This window comes from Phaethon aethereus (genome assembly GCF_964289735.1).
Source record: "Phaethon aethereus genome assembly, chromosome: 2".
In the NCBI taxonomy this organism is placed as follows: domain Eukaryota; kingdom Metazoa; phylum Chordata; class Aves; order Phaethontiformes; family Phaethontidae; genus Phaethon; species Phaethon aethereus.
In genome coordinates this window covers 66,007,836-66,025,973 of record NC_138582.1, presented here as the reverse complement: position 1 = coordinate 66,025,973, position 18,138 = coordinate 66,007,836, and the positions used below count along the sequence as shown (strand labels likewise).

The window sequence follows — 18,138 nt, the reverse complement described above, 5'->3', positions numbered from 1 at the left end:
GCTACATTACGGTACTAGATTTGATACGGGAAAATTTGGACACAAAAAAACCAGACGCCCCAACAGATTGATTCAGTAGTCGATTCTTACAGACTAAATTTTGTTAAAGCTGAGGGCATTCCAACAACTTACAGTTAAAAGGTATAAAACATAAATCAGAGTCTATTTTTTCCATTTTTGGGTAACATCCTGCTTCTCTTACCAAATGCTGTAGTACCAGGGAAGATATATTCATTGATAAAGATTAGGCTGAGTAATTTATCCTCTAAATTTTAAAGTAAAGTTACTAAAAGCACCAAGGAAAATCACAGCTGAATCAGGAGCTTGCTACAATTTCTACACATAAATGATTAAAGCCAAAAATAAAGCAAATGCAAACCTACTGAATTCTGGATATAAATCCAAACCATGCAACTTAAGCCTATCAAGAAAACCACCCAATCAAAATTTTCATCAAGCAAACCTCTCTGTCAGTACCAACCACCCACACCGACAACTCTCAGGCTCCTTTCTTCTTATGGTAGCCAAAACCGAGCCACCTTTTTTCCCATTTCCTTCTGCCAACGGAAGGCAATTTTTAACAGCATCTTTCTCAATGCTTAGGCCAATCCTGCCGAACCATGGATTATAGGGACAGAAGTCTCTTTTTCAGTAGGTACACTGAATTTTAGGACTGCCACTTAGGACTTTAGGACTTGCCTTAGCACTAACTGTTAAACCCCAATTTTTGCAGCATCAGCCTGTTTCCCATTAGTCAAAACTCCTGCCTTCCTTCTCAGGAAGGGCTCAAACCCTCCCTGCCTGGGCACTGAAGGCACTTGCTCTCGGAGGACGCGCTCAGGGCCAGGTGCCTATGGGCTAACAGAAACGCACGCATCCTGCACATCAGAGCGATATACAGCAAAGTAAAATATTAAAAATGTATGTCTGTCAAAGCACTAGTTACACATGCCACACATATAATAGCCACACCGCTGTGCATCTTGATAATTACCATTTGGAAGTGCATCGAATTGGATTGCATGCAGCACAAATATTAGTCTGAATCACTGTCTCCAATTCAAATACAAACATATATGTCCTTTATATACCTTCTCTCTTCCGCAAGTACAACTAAGCCATTATTACAATCCAATTTATCATGCAAATTGCTAAAAACACATTCAGTCAGCAAGTTGATCTTGGCTTTTCTGTATCAATTGTAATACCAGTCTCAAACTGAAGGGTCTTTCCACCGCCTGTACCCGAGTCTTCCATTCACTCACTTTAACTCCAGCCAGCCCCAAGGCAGACTTCCAGGCCAAGAGGCTCTCGCACAACGCACTGTAGGATCCATACCAGCTGTTTAAAGATGTTGGGAGCTTTTCTGAATAAAAGTAAATTGCTTCCATTTCAAGTAGTTCTCTTAAATAGTAAAAATAGAGACTATGTACTGAAGGTCAGCTTTGCAAATCTGCTAAAATGATAGATAACTGAACAAAAATTGGCAAGATAATATAACATATATGTTACCTTACTCCACATATTTTTCTAGTATTTTCTTATTAATCTGTTTAAGAGCGTGTGGAAGTTCGGAAAGCTGTTACATAGGTTCACCTGATTTTCTTTACTGAAGTAAATGCAGACACAAATGTATGTGTGTCTACATTTGTATTTGGTCTATGATAGGACCAAACGGCAAAATGCAGATAGAGAAACTTAGAATATCTGGATTTGGAACAGTCATTTCACATGCACTTATCTCTGATCTAAACAGCTGAACCAAACACACATTTTTTTGTTTGGACACATCTGTAGGTATGAAGTGTGTAATTAATTGTTGATTCAAAAATGCAATTTCATGATGCATTTGATGATTTAGGTATACAACAATTTTAGTTCTCAGAGCTGACTAAAAATAGTGATTTTAATTTATTCCTGCTGCCTACAATTACCCACAACCATGTATTTTTAAATATTTCCAGCCTATAAAAATTACTAATTTTTGCCACTTGTGTTTATCTGCATTTAGACTTTGATTTGGATAAATTAAGCTCTCAAGTGTTCCTTGCTTTATGAAACTCTGCATGTTGTACACTTCAACACAAATAAATGACTTCTACCATTAGAGGTTTAAATAATGTAATGTATTTCATGCTCAGCCTGAAGCTGGATTCCAATGAAGTTGCTAATGCACGTAATGATTAAGTGTAACTCAAATACTAACTGTGTTGTTGAAAACATGACAGGCAATAATTTGGTCTATTATATTCTGCCATTTAATTGCCTAGTACAGACATTCTCTGACACGTTATGAAGCAATGATTTACAATTATTCAAGCTGCAAAGGTCAGAAAGTGACATTATAATCATCTATACAGAGATCCCTTCTAATGCACAAAAACTAGGTAATACCACACAAAAATAGTTTTCCTAGAGTAGCAACTTTCGATTTAAGATTTCCAAAACTGCATAACTATAAATAATTAATATACATTATAGTACATTAAGGCATCCTTGAAAATAAAATGTTTTTCCTGCTCCTACAAATAAATTTATGAATAAGTCTTTTTTGCTTGCTAAAAGCAATCTTAAGAGCAGGCTTTCACTAAGAGTAGCCTGACATTAACAGTAATCAGTTTAAAAAAAAAAATCTGAAAATGTAAAAGATTTTTTAGAACACAACACACAGGAGTACAGCCAATTTTTTTGATGAAGCTGGTCAAAGCACATTCTTATCCCTAAAGTACAAAGATCTATTAGCCACTATACTCAATACAGGCAAGTATTTTACTTTAGACATTCTCAAAGCAACCATTGTTATTAAAATACCAAACTTTATACAGATTAAGATCTCTGAACTTTCCTTAGCACTAACAACAGCAGCAAAAGTGAAGTTATTTCCATGCTTGGGACACTATAACTCTCCTCAAAGCTTGTTTATATGAGGCTTTAAAAAATAACTGCATTTAGCAAAACACTTATTTAGCAGAACATATTATAACGTCTCCAGAATTAATTGGGAAAAGGAGTTTCAAAGCAAATTGAAAACTGAGGAGCAGAAAGTAAAAAAATTAATACCTCCATCCACCAAAAGACCAAAACAAAGCAAAACAACCACCCCAAAAACAATCCACAAGTAAGAACTACCTTCAGGAAAATACAGAAAAAAACCTAACCTTTTCCACCCCCCTCCAAATTCCTTTGTGTATACAAATACTTACTTTTGTTCCATAAAGCAGTTGACTACTACATATGGAATAATATTGATTGAATAAATATAATAAAGACATGTATACAAATGTCCTTTCAATTTTTAGGACGGTAATAAAAAATGTTTATCTGCATGTATTAAATACTAAAAATATTCCTAAAAATCCAAACCTACCTGATACTCATCTTCCTCAGTAGATTTTTAAGAAGTCATAAAGGAGAGAAAAAAAAAAGAAAGAAGCAGCCACTCTTACTTGAAACATGTAACTACATCCCCAAAAATTCTGTTTCTAAAAGAAAAGGCAAGAAAAAGGCAAAGGAATAGTAGACGCATTTTTAAATCAAACATTGCCTATAAATTCTGTTCAAAATCTCAACTGCAGAACTATACATTTTTCATGTTCTACCTGAGGCATGAAATTTGAAAAGTGCATGATAAGCATTTTCACTTTATTTCACCAGGCAAATGAAACAAAAATTTTAAATGCTGGGCAACCAGGATTTGCTCATCTAACTCAGGGTATCAGCCAATTTCAGAGTGAGACTTTCAAAAATTAAATTCAAATATGCAGCAGTTTGCTACCCACAGAAAATAGATACTACCTCTGAAATAATGGGATATATTTTACAGCCATGAGTATGGAAAAGAAAACAATTAACACACATCTGTGATAAGGAAATGAGTAGCAGACTGTTTATTCCAAATGTTAAAACATTAGTGGTGTCCAATTTCTGTGTCATGTAGTTTCTGCTGTGCAGCTGAAGAAAAACAAACCCTGAACTTCAATTTAAAAAAAATAAAACAACACAGCAAAATTACTGCCTTTTTCAAAAACTAAGTGAATTATATATTGTGTACTTTTTATCATGTAAATATGAGGATCATCTGGAAAATTGAGACACAGCAAACCTTCCTAAAACAACACCACACAACCACAGATACAGCTTTTTGCCTTTTTTTTGAAGACAAAATTTTCCAGTGAATTGTTGTCTAAAAAAAAAAAAAAACCTGGTATTTTGAGACCACACTACACCACGATGTTGCACTGACATTTCACCTTTAAAAAGTGCCCAAGCAGATTCAAAAGCTTTTGAAACACAATTTATCCTTGCAACTAGCAGAGGGCTTATTACTATGAATCTAAAAGTCAGAGGATAGAATATTAACCACTGCAGAAAAGAAAACATAGTGCAGGACCTTCTGTTTGTGACAAAATTACAGAGTTAATGTTCCTGAAAGATCACTTCACCTTTTAAAGCATGATTTTTAAAAAGGTAAAATTTATAGCAATTAAAGCTAATGAAGAAATGCAGCATGAGCTGCTTATGTTCAGGAACTAATAGGTCCACTGAGCATTTCTAAGATTATTTAGCCATCAATGATAATGAATTGACATTGTCAGTGGTGTTAATGTACCAATGCTCTACAGTGCCACTAATCCGATAGCCAATCCTAGCAATTTTAATTTTTTTTTATGTTGCTACTTTGTTTTTTTTAACCTACACACTACCCAGTCCTTTCAATTAAAATAGCAGAAATACAGCACAGGCTATTACACTTTCTTCTCTTCTTCCACATTTCAGAATGGCATATTCATTATTTGGACTACAGTTCAAACTGCTCTGGTCATTCCTTCTTCTTCAAATCCTGCTCAATTCTTCAGGACTGTTAGCTACAGTTCAAAAATGTCTTTTCCAATTAAATCAGTGTTAATGTATAATTCTTAAAATACATTTTTGGTGCACATTAAGTGAAATGTGATGATTATTTAAACAGGTATATAAATCAGATTTTTGTGAGCACAGGGAATTGTGGTATATGTCTCTTCAGCTGACTGTTTTGCCATATCTAAATAGCACAGCTTCATGTCGTTGATGAAAATCAGTAATACAATACTACACAAAAATGGAAAATGAGTACCTGCTTGGCTACCAGGTATGACATGTCAGCAACATACAGTAAGCAATCAGCCTATCCAAGTGACTAATGTTCAAGTCCACAGTTTAAATCATTCTACATGTTTTGTTCTCGCTCTTGCATAATTGTCGTGAATTGCAACTGAGAGTTGTGTAATATCTGAGACAGATTCTAAGAACGTGTCAATACTGAAGTGACGGAATGAGTTTCTGAAAAAATGAGGTACTGTGCCAAATCCCAAAAATTTTAATTCTCTTTTTATAAAAGATACAGTATTAGCTATTTTGAGATTTTTTTACTTTTCCTCTCATGATAACATAGTTAAATAATAAGATGATTTTTCAGTTTAAGTTAAAAGGGAATTGAATAAAGAACTATTGTCAAGTTTGTTGACAACTTCCAAAGAACAGAGCTTAGCCTTAGCTGAATAGTTTTGTGGATCTGTAGTTGTTAACTATCCTCCATGCCAAATTCTTGGCAATTCATAGAGCAGAGATAGTAAATAAGATTTTTCAAACAATATAAAATAGCCTACCATGCACAATGTTCATTTTAAACAAGCTGCAAAATAAAAAGTAGCACAAGTTATTCAACTATTGATATTCAGTGGACTTAAGAATTAGGCTCGTACATTTTTGTTTCTTGTTTCAAGAAGTCAGCAATTAATTTTCTTAAGTGAGTAAAAACATCCCAAGTATCTCATAATGCTGCATGCAAAATTATTTGAAAAACAGAGAGATGAATCAGTGAAAATCACTCAGCTGCATCTTCAGATGAAGATTCACTTGTCCTTTAAAATGTGTAACTCACTTTGTCCTGCAGTAGATCAGTATACTAAGGATAAAAAAAACCCTCCTGCTGAATATTATCCCCAACATCACACCACACCATTCATGTGTGCACTAATTGAACCTGTGCTGTTCTACACATTAGCCATAAGACTGCTATAGCAGGTTACATAGGTTTGAGTAAAATGTTTTTATATGATGCATATATTAGTTAATTTCTCCAGCATAATAACATTAAAATATATTTTTAATCAGAACTAGGGTATTAAAATCCAACTTTGAATGTCCTATGATGTACCATATATGCCATGGCATTTTAAAACCTTTTAAACATTTCTGCTAAATTAATTAGTTTTGCATTAAGGAGTCTCAATGCCTCCTATTAAATGCAACACATTTGAAGGACAATTAAACATTATGAACGATCCTTCTGAGGAAATAACGATTAAGTAAAAAAGAAAACCAAGATTTTTTGGGTAACAAACAAGAACACAAGCATACATAAAAGACTCCAATTTATTTTTAAAGTCTTATGCCTTCAATATTTTAGATCCTTTTGTTTGAAAAATCAGTCTTCTGTTTTGTTTTTGTAAAGAATGAAAACCCTAATGGAGTCCAGAAATCTGTTAATGGTACTAAAATTATAACAGTATAGCAAAAGAAAAAACCCCACACAGTAAAGTCTATATTATATATTTTTTATGTCTTTAAATGGAATTTACAGTTCTCCCTGGCAATGTGAATGAACATCCTATAATTTAGTCAATTTACAGATTACAGGTTCAAATTGACCTTGTAGCCCATAAAATTGCTCATCTTCAGTGCAGGATTAGAAGTGGGAAAAGAATGTCATAACTGTATTTAAGGAATTTACCATAACAATGGAAAGGAGGATATGCATGCATAATTTTAGCCACTCTTGCTCACATCACAGTTTTCAATTCTGAAACAATGCATATCCTGCACTCTTCTTCTGGTTAACCATGGTGGAGACTGTTTCAATTTACTCACCCACAGACATGACACTTGTATTCCCTCATCCCAAGGTGCCTCTTGACATGGTTTCTGGCATCTCCGAGCTGAGCTGTTGCAAAGTGGCATATCTTGCACTTGAATGGCTTTGATCCTAAGTAAAATTTAGCATAAGATATGAGTTGAATTAGAATAATATATCACCCATGGTTAAAGAAATAAAAAATCTTGGGAAAAAATAACCTTTAAAAAAGCCTATCCAACATTTAACTTGTTTGAGATTTTTACCTAACAAAAAAGTATCATCTCGTACATAAATTTATAACTCCCAGGACACAGACAGTATATACTATATATTACTCATTAAAGTTTCCTTAAGTTCAAGATCATGGAAACTACTCTCTTAACTTTTAATAATAATTTACTCTATTATTCTTTAAAGAAACAAGAAATATTAAAATGAGAAGACAATATAGTAGGCAGACCACCTTTCAACAAGACAGCAAAAGTTGTTCTACACCTTTCCCCATTTCCAAATGCTGAAACTCAGCTAATGGTCTTAAAGTGGCTTGATATTGGTGCTGCAAAACATACTGGTTTTTAAGCAAATATATTTAGGGTAAAGTAATTTTACAAGTCTTCCGACTTTGAACAGATTTCACATTAGTATTGGTATTTCAGATTTGTTCTGTCACACACAGAAAATGATTCATCACCTAGCTATTGTAATGACATGCAATGTATGAATATACAGTGGATAAAATATTATGCCTTTATGACTGTTTTATGGTCAAGAATTTATGATTATTCTGCAAACCAGAAGTATTGACATTTTGGCTATTATTTATTTCAAGAAAAAACTTTAATATTAAATGTCTACTGCAGACCAAAGAACTCTGAAATTATTTCTCCAAAGCAAGAAGTACCAGCCTATTTCTTGTATCACATCAGCTCAGCAAAAAGTCAAATTATTTGTCTATCTTAATTAACAGTGGTCCTCTCTTGAGAATGGAAAATTATTTTTTTACTGAAATAGATCAACTGGGCACGTCAGTCCCCATGTTATTACGCAGCAACACCATTCTGAAGCATGCTGTAGCACTTTCCAATTTTCTGACCACTAAATCCTTAAATCAATAAATCAAAATCATTGAATTGCAGTTAAAAGTAAGTACAATATGGTCACAGAGTCTCCATATTATGTTTAGTATATGTTTTGTGAAGTACTTCTTCCAATACAGTTAAGCATAATATGAAATATGTGGTCTTTAATAAATATACATAAAGAGCTCTGATAAGAAAAATGTTGCACTATATCATACTTGATCAATGAACATTTTTGCTTTGCCCTTGGAAATGGTATATCCTCCAAGAATCCGTTGGTGAAATTGAGGATCTTAGTAAAAATTTTTAGAGTCTTAAATTTCAATTTAATTCCCAAAAGCTGACGAAAAATGAAGCATTTAATTTTAATCTTCTAACTGAAATAAAAAAGTCAACAGTACTAAGCACGGGCAGACAAGGTTGAATATTTCACAGTTCAATGACAATGAAGCCAGATCTCTTAATACTTCCATTTCTACTGTTGGAAGTAGATGTAAAATATATTTAGCACCTGAACGGTTATATCTAGTCAGATTTATATGTTTAAATGTCAAAAGCAGGTTGAGACTGCAGCTAATAGCAATCACATTCTATCAATCGCACTGAAAAAGCCCAGTTTATTTAAATGATCCTGATAAAACTAAATTAATCATTAATTTGATGACATTTCAAATCAACACTGCATTCTATAGAGACAAGTGCAAATCAAAAAAAAAGCCTATCTTTGCATTAAATAAAGGAGTATTAAAAGTTGATGTTTTAACTTATGATCTTAAAGACTAATTGCATAATTAATAACATCAACACCACAGTTGGAGAGGATTTTTTAAAATCTATTGGTGTTTACACTGCTCATTTTTGTTATAGAATCCAAATACCATGTGGAGTCAATCCTATGTTCCCTCAGCTTCTCTCCTACTGATTAAATTGTAAATTCGTTTCTCATTCTGTTACTGCAGGTGTCCCGCAGGGCTTCCATACAAGACCTTTGCTGTTTTCCATTTACATGACTCCTTTGTGAAAAACTCGAGTTCAGACCGATCGTAGCTACAGTGTGCTGACAATACAGAAATGTATTATTCTGTTGACTGCTCTCATCCAAAAATCACTGAGGCCTTGAGGTTTTTTTATTTATTTCTCAGATCCAGAGCTGAATGGAGTTAACATCTCCATTTAAAATCCATGAAAATTCAAGTGCTGGCAGGCTCCAGTCAGTACTTATCACCTGAAACAAAAGCAGCGCATCTCCCTTTTAGGTTGCTGGTGCCAGATTTGTTCCAGTATGTTCTTGGATGGAACAAGCCCAGATTTTATACTTAAGATGAAGACATTAGACTAAGAGTTAAACTAATGGGGCAAAAAATCTGTATTTGCCATAAGGCTGTCTGAAACAATGTTGAAGCAATTAACCATTCCTTAGCCATACTTATCACAAATTTTAATGGTTCTCATATACTGTGTTAAATGTGATGCCACTGGATTCACACTTGGCTTTTAGTTCACAGAAAAATGAGAAAAAAACTTTCAATATAGCATCTTCTCAACTGAATGACTTAAAAAAAAAGCCGTAGAATTACCTTACCCACAAGTTATGGTATGGAAACAAAGTGTACATTTTCTGATGGCAGCAGTAAACAATAAGGCTCTTAACAGAACTGGGGGGGGGGGGGCCCAAAAACAAAAACAAACAAACAAACAAAAAACAACAACAAAAATGAAAAAATTGAAAATAGACTAAATTTCAAGAGTTCAGGCCAGGCAGACACAAACCATGCTACTGTCTTACGAAAAAGACTGGAGTACATAGTCCTCATTTTACATTAAGACAGTAAAGACCCAAAACTATAAGAAAAAATCACTGCCTCAGCTTTAAGCCAGCCAAAGGCAACATCATGTGCACCTGCAGGCATAGCTGTCTCCCTAGCTCAGGCCCAATGCAAAGTGAGCAGAGCTGCACGAAATATTATCATACCATTTCTTCCTCTGTTTAGGACAGGGAGAGTAAGATACCACACTTATATTACGCAAACCTTCCATTAAGTGAGAAAACTGATGAGAAACGAAACAAAGATGATGTGGTTGCAGGTGATTTTTCCTCAGATGTTGATTGTTAATTAAGTTTATGGGACCCACATCAATTGCGAACTCAAAAGTGTTCCACCTCTACTACTCCTTTTATTTTTCTTTACAGTTCCTCATTTTCACTTGTCAACATGTGATGGACTTACTTGTTATCTCCTCTCTAGCAAAGCTTCCCTTTCATTTGCAATGTGAAAATCTCCTATATTATTTAACGGTATTTTGAAACATTATTTTTTCTATTAATGGAAATCATTAGCTGCATCTTGCTACAACTTTCCCTTCCCTCCCTCCCCCAAACTATCACCAATTACTCAATAAAACAAAAGGCAAGGAGTTGTATATGGTTACACATACGTACGTATATAAACATCTATATGCACATCTGGATGCTGAAGAAAGATTTTTTTAAAAAGCACATAATCAGAACATTAAATGGGAAAATGTGCAGTTCTGCTCCCATTATGTACCTGGTGTTACCCTGGAACAGATGGGAAGCTAGAAATGCAGTACTTTGCCTCACCAGTGTCATAAGCGAGTGCATATAGAGTTGGTGGAGTAGGTCAGTTCCCTCTGCCACCACTGACAATAAACCCAAAATATTTGCTTCTTATTCAACTGCATCCATTGTGATACAAATTGGAAGCAAAGGCTCTATAAGACACAAAGGAAATCACAAATATGAAAATATGTATTGGAAGAGAAAGCCTTCTTCCCATTAACTATTAATGAAAGTCTCTGCATTACTATTTATGTGAATAAGCAAAACATAAGAAAAGCATTTCATTTAAAGGTGCTGTGAGAAAGAGGGCAGATAAAACTCCATTTGTAACCGTTCTGTACCCCCTCCGCAAGCACCACCGAAAAATGACTTGCAAAATGAAATTTATTCTTTTACTGCTTTGCATATTTAGGGCCATCCGAAAGCACAATAAAAATATACTTCATGATAAGACCTACACACAAGATGTTAAAAAGTACACTAACTTTTACTAAATGTTACAATCAATGATGTAACTTACATAAGTAGGGTTGCTTTGTCATATATTGATAGTTACCTCACTTTCACATCCACATTAACTTGATTTTAAATGCAATTAATACATATAGTCAAGGAAGACTAATGGACTACATTCTGCACTTAACCTGGTGGACATTTTCAAATGGCACAAGTGACCAGTGCAAACCTATTTTGCATTGTAAACGACTAAATAAATCTTAATGGATTAAGAATGATCAGCTATCAACACACAAGGGAAATTAAGTGCTGAAATGCCTACATTGATTATTTTAAATTATTAGCCTTACTCTGTTCTTGAATTTGTATGCTTTTAGTGAGCTTTAACACATTTACAAGACTTATTGACTATAATTACAAGAGAATTCAAGTAATGGACACATCAATTATAAGCAACATGTCTTGACCAGACAGTTGCATAAAGAATTCTAAAGAGAGCTCCATTAGCATCCTCCCCCTTAGTTTTATTCAGTTTTATCTGCCGTAAGAGGGCATATTAAGGGCTTATACAGCTGTTCTGACCATGTGAACATGAGCGTCTCTCTGAAGACTTAACACGCATTCGAAGTTGGATATTAGCTGAAGCAATACAGATAACTACATTATTGACAGGACAGAAGTAATGCTGAAAGTATTAAGTATGTGAGTTATTGGTATACATGAATACTGCAGTTATAGTAAAATACTTTGAAAGGCTTGAAATACTATGCCCCTGTTCCCCAAGATTAATTTTAAACTTTGTTGTCCAGTCACGCCCTTGCCTTTTCATAAAAAACCTTACAAAACTATTTTAGGATTATGCCAGGAATTACCATTCCTTTATGTTTCTTTTTTCTTACCTTTTTGTTCTCTTCCTTGTAACCATGCACTAAGTTTCAAATACTGCATGAATTTAAACTATAGCTTCCATAATAAGCCATTATTTTAAAGTACAGTAAAATAAACCTTACAGTTTTAATGAAAATATGTTCATTGAAATGTGAATTTATTATTCAAATCCACTCATAAATTCAACCATGGAGACACCACTTGTCTAAGCAGAGCTCAGTGATTTAGAAAAGCTGTCTATTTAAAATAAAGAATGTATGGCAGGTTTATAGAAACATCGCAGTGAATTTTTACATAAATTTAGAACTGCAGCTTATGCATTTTTCTAAAAAAATGTTTTTAAATTTTCCACTTAAAATTAAACATAAAAATGAATTGAAAGTGTGATCAGCACAGAAACTAAATCAGATGCTACATCCCTGTGCATCACATCACACTACCTTCCAAAAAGGCTGACCAATTCCAATTCCCATAACTTACTTCTACAAAAAACTCTTGATGCTTCTTACTGGTATTTATTTAGGAATGATGTAATATCAAATGTCTCTCCTGAAGCATTATGTAATGCTGAAAGTGTAACTGAATTGAAATGAAGTAAACAGTTTGGATATTAAACAACTGCAAGGAAAAGGAAGCTAGAAAGAAAAGCTAATTGTTCTCTCACACCACCACAGCTTCATTATATAAATTTAAGAGCCAATTAATAGTTACAATTTAGATTAAAGGGAAGGAAATCTCTTGATATGAAACAAAAAGCAGAAGGGTGACTGCACTTAAAATGTTCTTATATTTTTATTCCCTTTGATCACTGTATTTTCATACCCCTCTAGGTAATTTTGAATTTCATCGGGGGCTCATAAGGCAACATGAATGCCAGTTCATAAGAAATGTTAAAGAGATTAACAAGTTAACCATTAACAAAGACCAATGGTATAATTCACTCAGTTTGAAAGAGACCACTTGCAAAGAATGCGTTTCCATACCTGTATGGGTACGGATGTGAGCTAGGAAGGCCATGGAATTGCTACTTCTACACATCTTCCCACAATACTTGCAGACATTGCCTTGGTTCTCTTCCCTCTCCCTGTTTATTTGCTCAGTGTCTTCCACAATGTACTTATTCACTTCCCGCAACAGCTCTTCGTGTTGCTCTTTGATGTGGAGAAACAAGCTCTGCTCCGAATCGAAGGGCTCTGTGCACTTCACACACTTAAAGGTAGCACCTCCTTCGGGCAGCTCCTCCACGCTGGCCTGCTCATTTCGCATGTGCCCGGCACTGGCCAAGTGCTGGTGAAGGTTGCTCTCTGTGTAAAATGATTTTCCACAGAGTAAACAATGAAAATGTTTTTCTTTTGAAGGATGTTTCATGGCTATGTGAACATTTAGTCCGCTCAAACCATCTGCTAGAAAACCACAGTCATCGCAGCGAATACGCGATGATTCCCCAAGGGAAATTCCTTCGGACTTCTTCTTTTTCCCACCAACTGGTGAAGGGTCTGCTTTCACTGTGAGCTCAGTAGCTTTCACTCCACCTGACATCTGTCCTTCAGCAGAATGGTCAGCGGCCTCCCCATCTTGACGGCTTTTTAACCTCACTATAGAAGAATCAAACTTGCCGAAATTCTGCATTGCTTTTCCTTTATCATCAGCACTGATAACTGTTCCTAAAGCCTCATTACTACTTTCTTGCATACCCTCAGCTGTTGAGCCATCTGCCTCCCAAACATTGTTATTTATAGTTACTTCTGCTTCATGTTGTGCTTCCATAAGGGCTTCTTCCTCCTCCCCAGTAGGATCCTCTTTGAAACTTCTGTCACCCTCTAAACTATGTAGATTTTGTACCATTTCTCCAATGTTTCCAGCAAAATTTGATTGCTCTACTGTACTACTTGTTTCCGGAAGAGTTAGCATAAGTGGGTTATTTTTTTCCAGTGATTTTTTGTTGAGAATGTCTGTGTTTCTACACTCTACTTCAGCATTCTCTCTATTTGCTTCCAAGATTTCCTCACCTTTTCCTGAATTCAAGTTTGTGTTGCTTGATCTATTTTGATTTTCTGCAGTGCAATCATCATCTGAGTTGAGCAGCTCCTGACCATGCCTACTTTTCTGCAACTCACAAGTACCTGTTTCTGTAACTGATACTTCATTGTCAAGTCTAACAACTTGATCTTTCTGAGGAGTTTGCTGGAATCCTTCACATACAAGGTTTTCTCCTCCATTTTTACATTCCTCTTCAAGTTCACTTTCTACTGCATTTTGGGAACTGATGCCTTTAGGCATTCCTGGAGATCCATTTTCATCTAAGACAGTACACTCAGTTAAGCTTTTACTCATATGATCACCTTCTGCTGCATCATTGGCACATTTTCTTTCACCTAAAACAGTTTTTGATTCCCCTGCACTGTGATGGTGCTCCTCTTGAGACAATGCAGTGCGTTCTTTAGCGATATTTGCTGTGTTTGCTTCCTCCCCAGAAGAAGAATAAACATAAGATTCTCTTCTAATTTTATGTTTCTCTGTTGCTGCATGCCTAATCATCTCTCTGCGAGTAACGGCATAGTAGTCACAAGCCATGCAGTAGTATTCAAATTGTTTTGTATGTTTTCGCTTCACATGCAGCTCTAAAGAAGAAGAAGAATGAGCAATGAAGCTGCAGTGTATGCACTTGTTGCCGTTTGCACCCATTGCTCTTCTCTGGAAGCATGGGTCACCATCTTGAGTAACCCTTTCTGGTTCCAGAAATATATGTTGGTTTATACTTAATGAATTGCTAGTATGCTCCAAATCTGTCAGCCTACTGGCATTTACAACTTCTAGCTCAGCATCTCCTTGCTCAACTTCCTGATTGCCTAAGACAGAATTTTCCAAATCTGATGACTGGCTACCAACCTCAACATGTTCATACAAGGCAGTCATGGGGCTGTTAACTTTCTTACTTATGGATTCAAAATTACCTCCTTCAGGGCTAATGATGATCTCTGTGTTCTGTTTTCCATGTCCTTCTATTTCAACACGACTTTTGTGTTTTTTGGTTGCACAATGGCGTTCCATATCTCCTTTGGTTACAGTGTAGTAATTGCAAACCTTACACAAATAGCTGTACTGATGACTGTGCTTTCGTCTGATGTGAACAGTCAAATTTGTAACACTGGAGGCCAAAAGACCACAATGGGTACATGTCCTAGAAATAGTGCCCTTGGGTTTTCCTCTTTTGGATGCATTAGCTAAAACCAATTCATTTTCACCAATTCTTTGATCAAGTGGAACAAATTCCTTATTTCTTGATATGTTTTCCACAGAAGAGGATGAAACATGTATAATTTCTTTATCTAACTCTGTATTCCCACTCACAGAAATGGAAGGATCCACCACTGTTTTAATACCACCAACACCAACACAAACCTTTTCAATACATTCTTCAAAACGTAGCCCAATGTTGTTTTTCCTGGCATTTTCAAGGTGCTTGCTTCTTTTGATATGCTTCTCCATTCCTTCCTTACTCAGTGAGTAGAGATTACATGCTTTGCAAAGGAAGTGATACCCCTGTGCATGTCGGAGTTTTATGTGCCTTGTAAGAACTGTGGAAGATCTTGTCTTATAAAAACACTTTTTACATTGAAACTGGGTTTTATTCAGAACAGAATGCTTTAGTTCATTTCTATGATTTATGAAGGAAGAGTCTGGAGTTTTTGTTTTCATTGATACTTCCATTTCCTTTGCAAGATTTTGGCTGTTGTTTGATACTGACTCAGTATAAGTTACCACTTGCAAGGTTTGATCACTGTTACTCAATGGAGTTACTTGCTGAAATAATGAACCATCATGTTTCTCATTTTTTTGATGATTTATCAGCTCTTCTTCCATTTGAAAAAAAAGACTGCAAGTTGGACAACTATGGGACATATTATGTGCTTCACTCATATGGCTTTGAAGGCTGATCCCATTCAAGCTTGTAAATGAACAGAGTTGACAATTAAAGCTATAACCACCCATCTGGTGTTTACTGTCCTGACAGTGTTGCTTCATGTCTTCCCTGACTCCAGAGGAGTAACTACACATCTGACAATGAAACTGGATCCTTTTTGTATGAAGCTTTGCAATGTGAATTTCCAGACTTTTTCTGTTCTGAAAAACATGACCACAATCAATGCAAGCATGAAGAACACCATGATCAGCAATAAGTTCAACATCAGCATCTTTAGTATCTGTAGTGCTGGAAGAAAGGATATTTGGCTCATCTTCAGTAAGGTCTTGAACTTCTGAAGTAGTATTACAATTACTTTTAGCATCTGTTTCCAATTCTGTATGTGACATAGGGCTTGAACCACCAGGTTTATGCTGTGCGATGGAGATATGCTTCATATGTACTCTCTGAGTTTCAGACTTGCCTTTCTTACTATTACCCAACAAACTGTACCTTCTTTTAACCTGCCTTTTTAATGTAAAAGACCTACTCTGTCCAAATGAAGACCTTAACAAGACGTTTCTTTTATGTTCCGGTCTATTAAATCTCCTTGTCATGTTTAAACTGCTGACTAGCTTTTTGGTAGTTGGAGGGAGTTCTGTTTTCTGCAAGATGTTTTCTGAGGGTCCTGGTATTTCTAGTTTTTCAGTACCAACTTCATAATTTCCTTCTACACCAGAAGAAAGCATTTCTTCTGTCATATTATCTGGTTTTTCAGTGTGAACATTTGAAGATGGTATAATTTCAACAAGTTCAGTGTCATCATTCGTTTTAGGCAAGCTTACTTTTGAGCCTTTCAGTGCACTTAATTCTTTTACACCGGCAGTTCCCGCCATTAATTTTCTGGTCCCAGGTTTTGCTCTGACGTTGCTCTCTTTGGTTGCAGTAGATTTTTGTTTTTTAAAGGATTTTTTTGTCAATATCTGTACAAACCCTCCCCGTGCAGCAAGATTTTGGCGTCGAAGGTGTGTCTTGCCAAGGAAATGAGAATTTAGGAGATTTTCCTTAGCACTCTGAAAACCACAAAGATCACAACAAAATACCTTGCATTTCTCATGATCTTGCTTAGCATGCATATGTAATGTTGAACTACATTCAGCTGTGCAACTATACTGAGGGCATGTTTGCTCTTTGGATTGTTTAGAGGGGCTTCCTCGTTTATGTTTTTCCATATCAGAGCAGGAAGGTAAACACTGATCACTCATTTTGCCTTTAAGATCTCTGTCTATGTTTCCAACTGTATAGCCAACAATGACTTCTTCTGAAGAAGATAACTTATCAGGAACAGCAGCTGGCACCTCTTGTGAATGTTTATTTTCCTTGTGAATTTTCAATATGGCACCATCAGCACATTTGAAATCACAATGTAGGCACAGGAAATTTGAATTAAATATGTCATCACCAAGACAACTGGCAACTCCTTCCTTCTTTGCAGCTCCAGCTACTATGCTATCTGCTTCTCCAGCTATGACTTTGTGCAATTTCCTTTCACTATCTTTTATGTCTTCTGAAGAACTCTGCTTTCTTTTTCTGGAGATATTTTCAGGTTTGTCTGCTTCAACAACATCGAAGTTTGGTGATCCTGACAGTGCCCTTTTGTTTGTGCCATTCTCTTTTCTTTTCTTTTCAAGGTCCCTGAACACTTCACCTGATGTAAGTCTTGTTTTCTGCTGAGATGAAGAGTCACATCTAGCATTTTCTCCTGATATATTTCTCCAGGATTCTTCTGTCAACTCAGTTTGTAAACTCTCATCAACATCATCTCTCTTCTTATTTTCCTCCCCATCCATTCTTAACATGGATATTATCAACTGTAGATCATTTGGCTTAGTACCTATAAAACAAAAGAGTTATTATTAGTCTTCTATGCACAACGAAAAGTTAAAAGACTGAAGTAAAAAAAAAGGCATTATAACAAATTAAAATCATGGCAAGAAGACAGACACAATGAAAGATATGAGGCAACATCTTCAGCATGGTGTCTAAACTTATGACATCTAAAAATCAAACCAACTTCTACCTCACAAGGTTCAACAAGGCCAAGTGCAGGGTCCTGTACCTGGGCCAGGGCAACCCCCAGTATCAATACAGGCTGGGGGATGAAGGGATCAAGAGCAGCCCTACCAAGAAGGACTTGGGGATACTGGTGCATGAAAAGCTGGACATGAGCCAGCAATGTGCGCTCATAGCCCACAAGGCCAACCGTACCCTGGGCTGCATCCAAACAAGGGTGGCCAGCAGGTCAAGGGAGGTGGTTCCGCCCCTCTACTCTGCT

The 18,138-nt window shown here is 35.8% G+C and overlaps 1 protein-coding gene across 1 annotated transcript in view; it reads right to left on the bottom strand.

The window, feature by feature from the left end:
* ZNF407 (zinc finger protein 407) overlaps positions 1–17,777 on the bottom strand; it is a gene marked incomplete at its 3' end in the record, with an annotated part of 323,010 nt that extends 305,233 nt beyond the window's left edge. Inside the window, exons 1-2 of the mRNA XM_081996778.1 lie at positions 12,883–17,777; positions 6,910–7,024 (exon numbers count right to left, since the gene is read on the bottom strand). Coding sequence (XP_081852904.1) covers positions 6,910–7,024; positions 12,883–17,662 — 4,895 coding nt within the window. The 5' untranslated portion in view covers positions 17,663–17,777. The remainder of the gene's footprint in view (positions 1–6,909; positions 7,025–12,882) is intronic.
* Between the last annotated feature and the right edge of the window lie 361 nt (positions 17,778–18,138).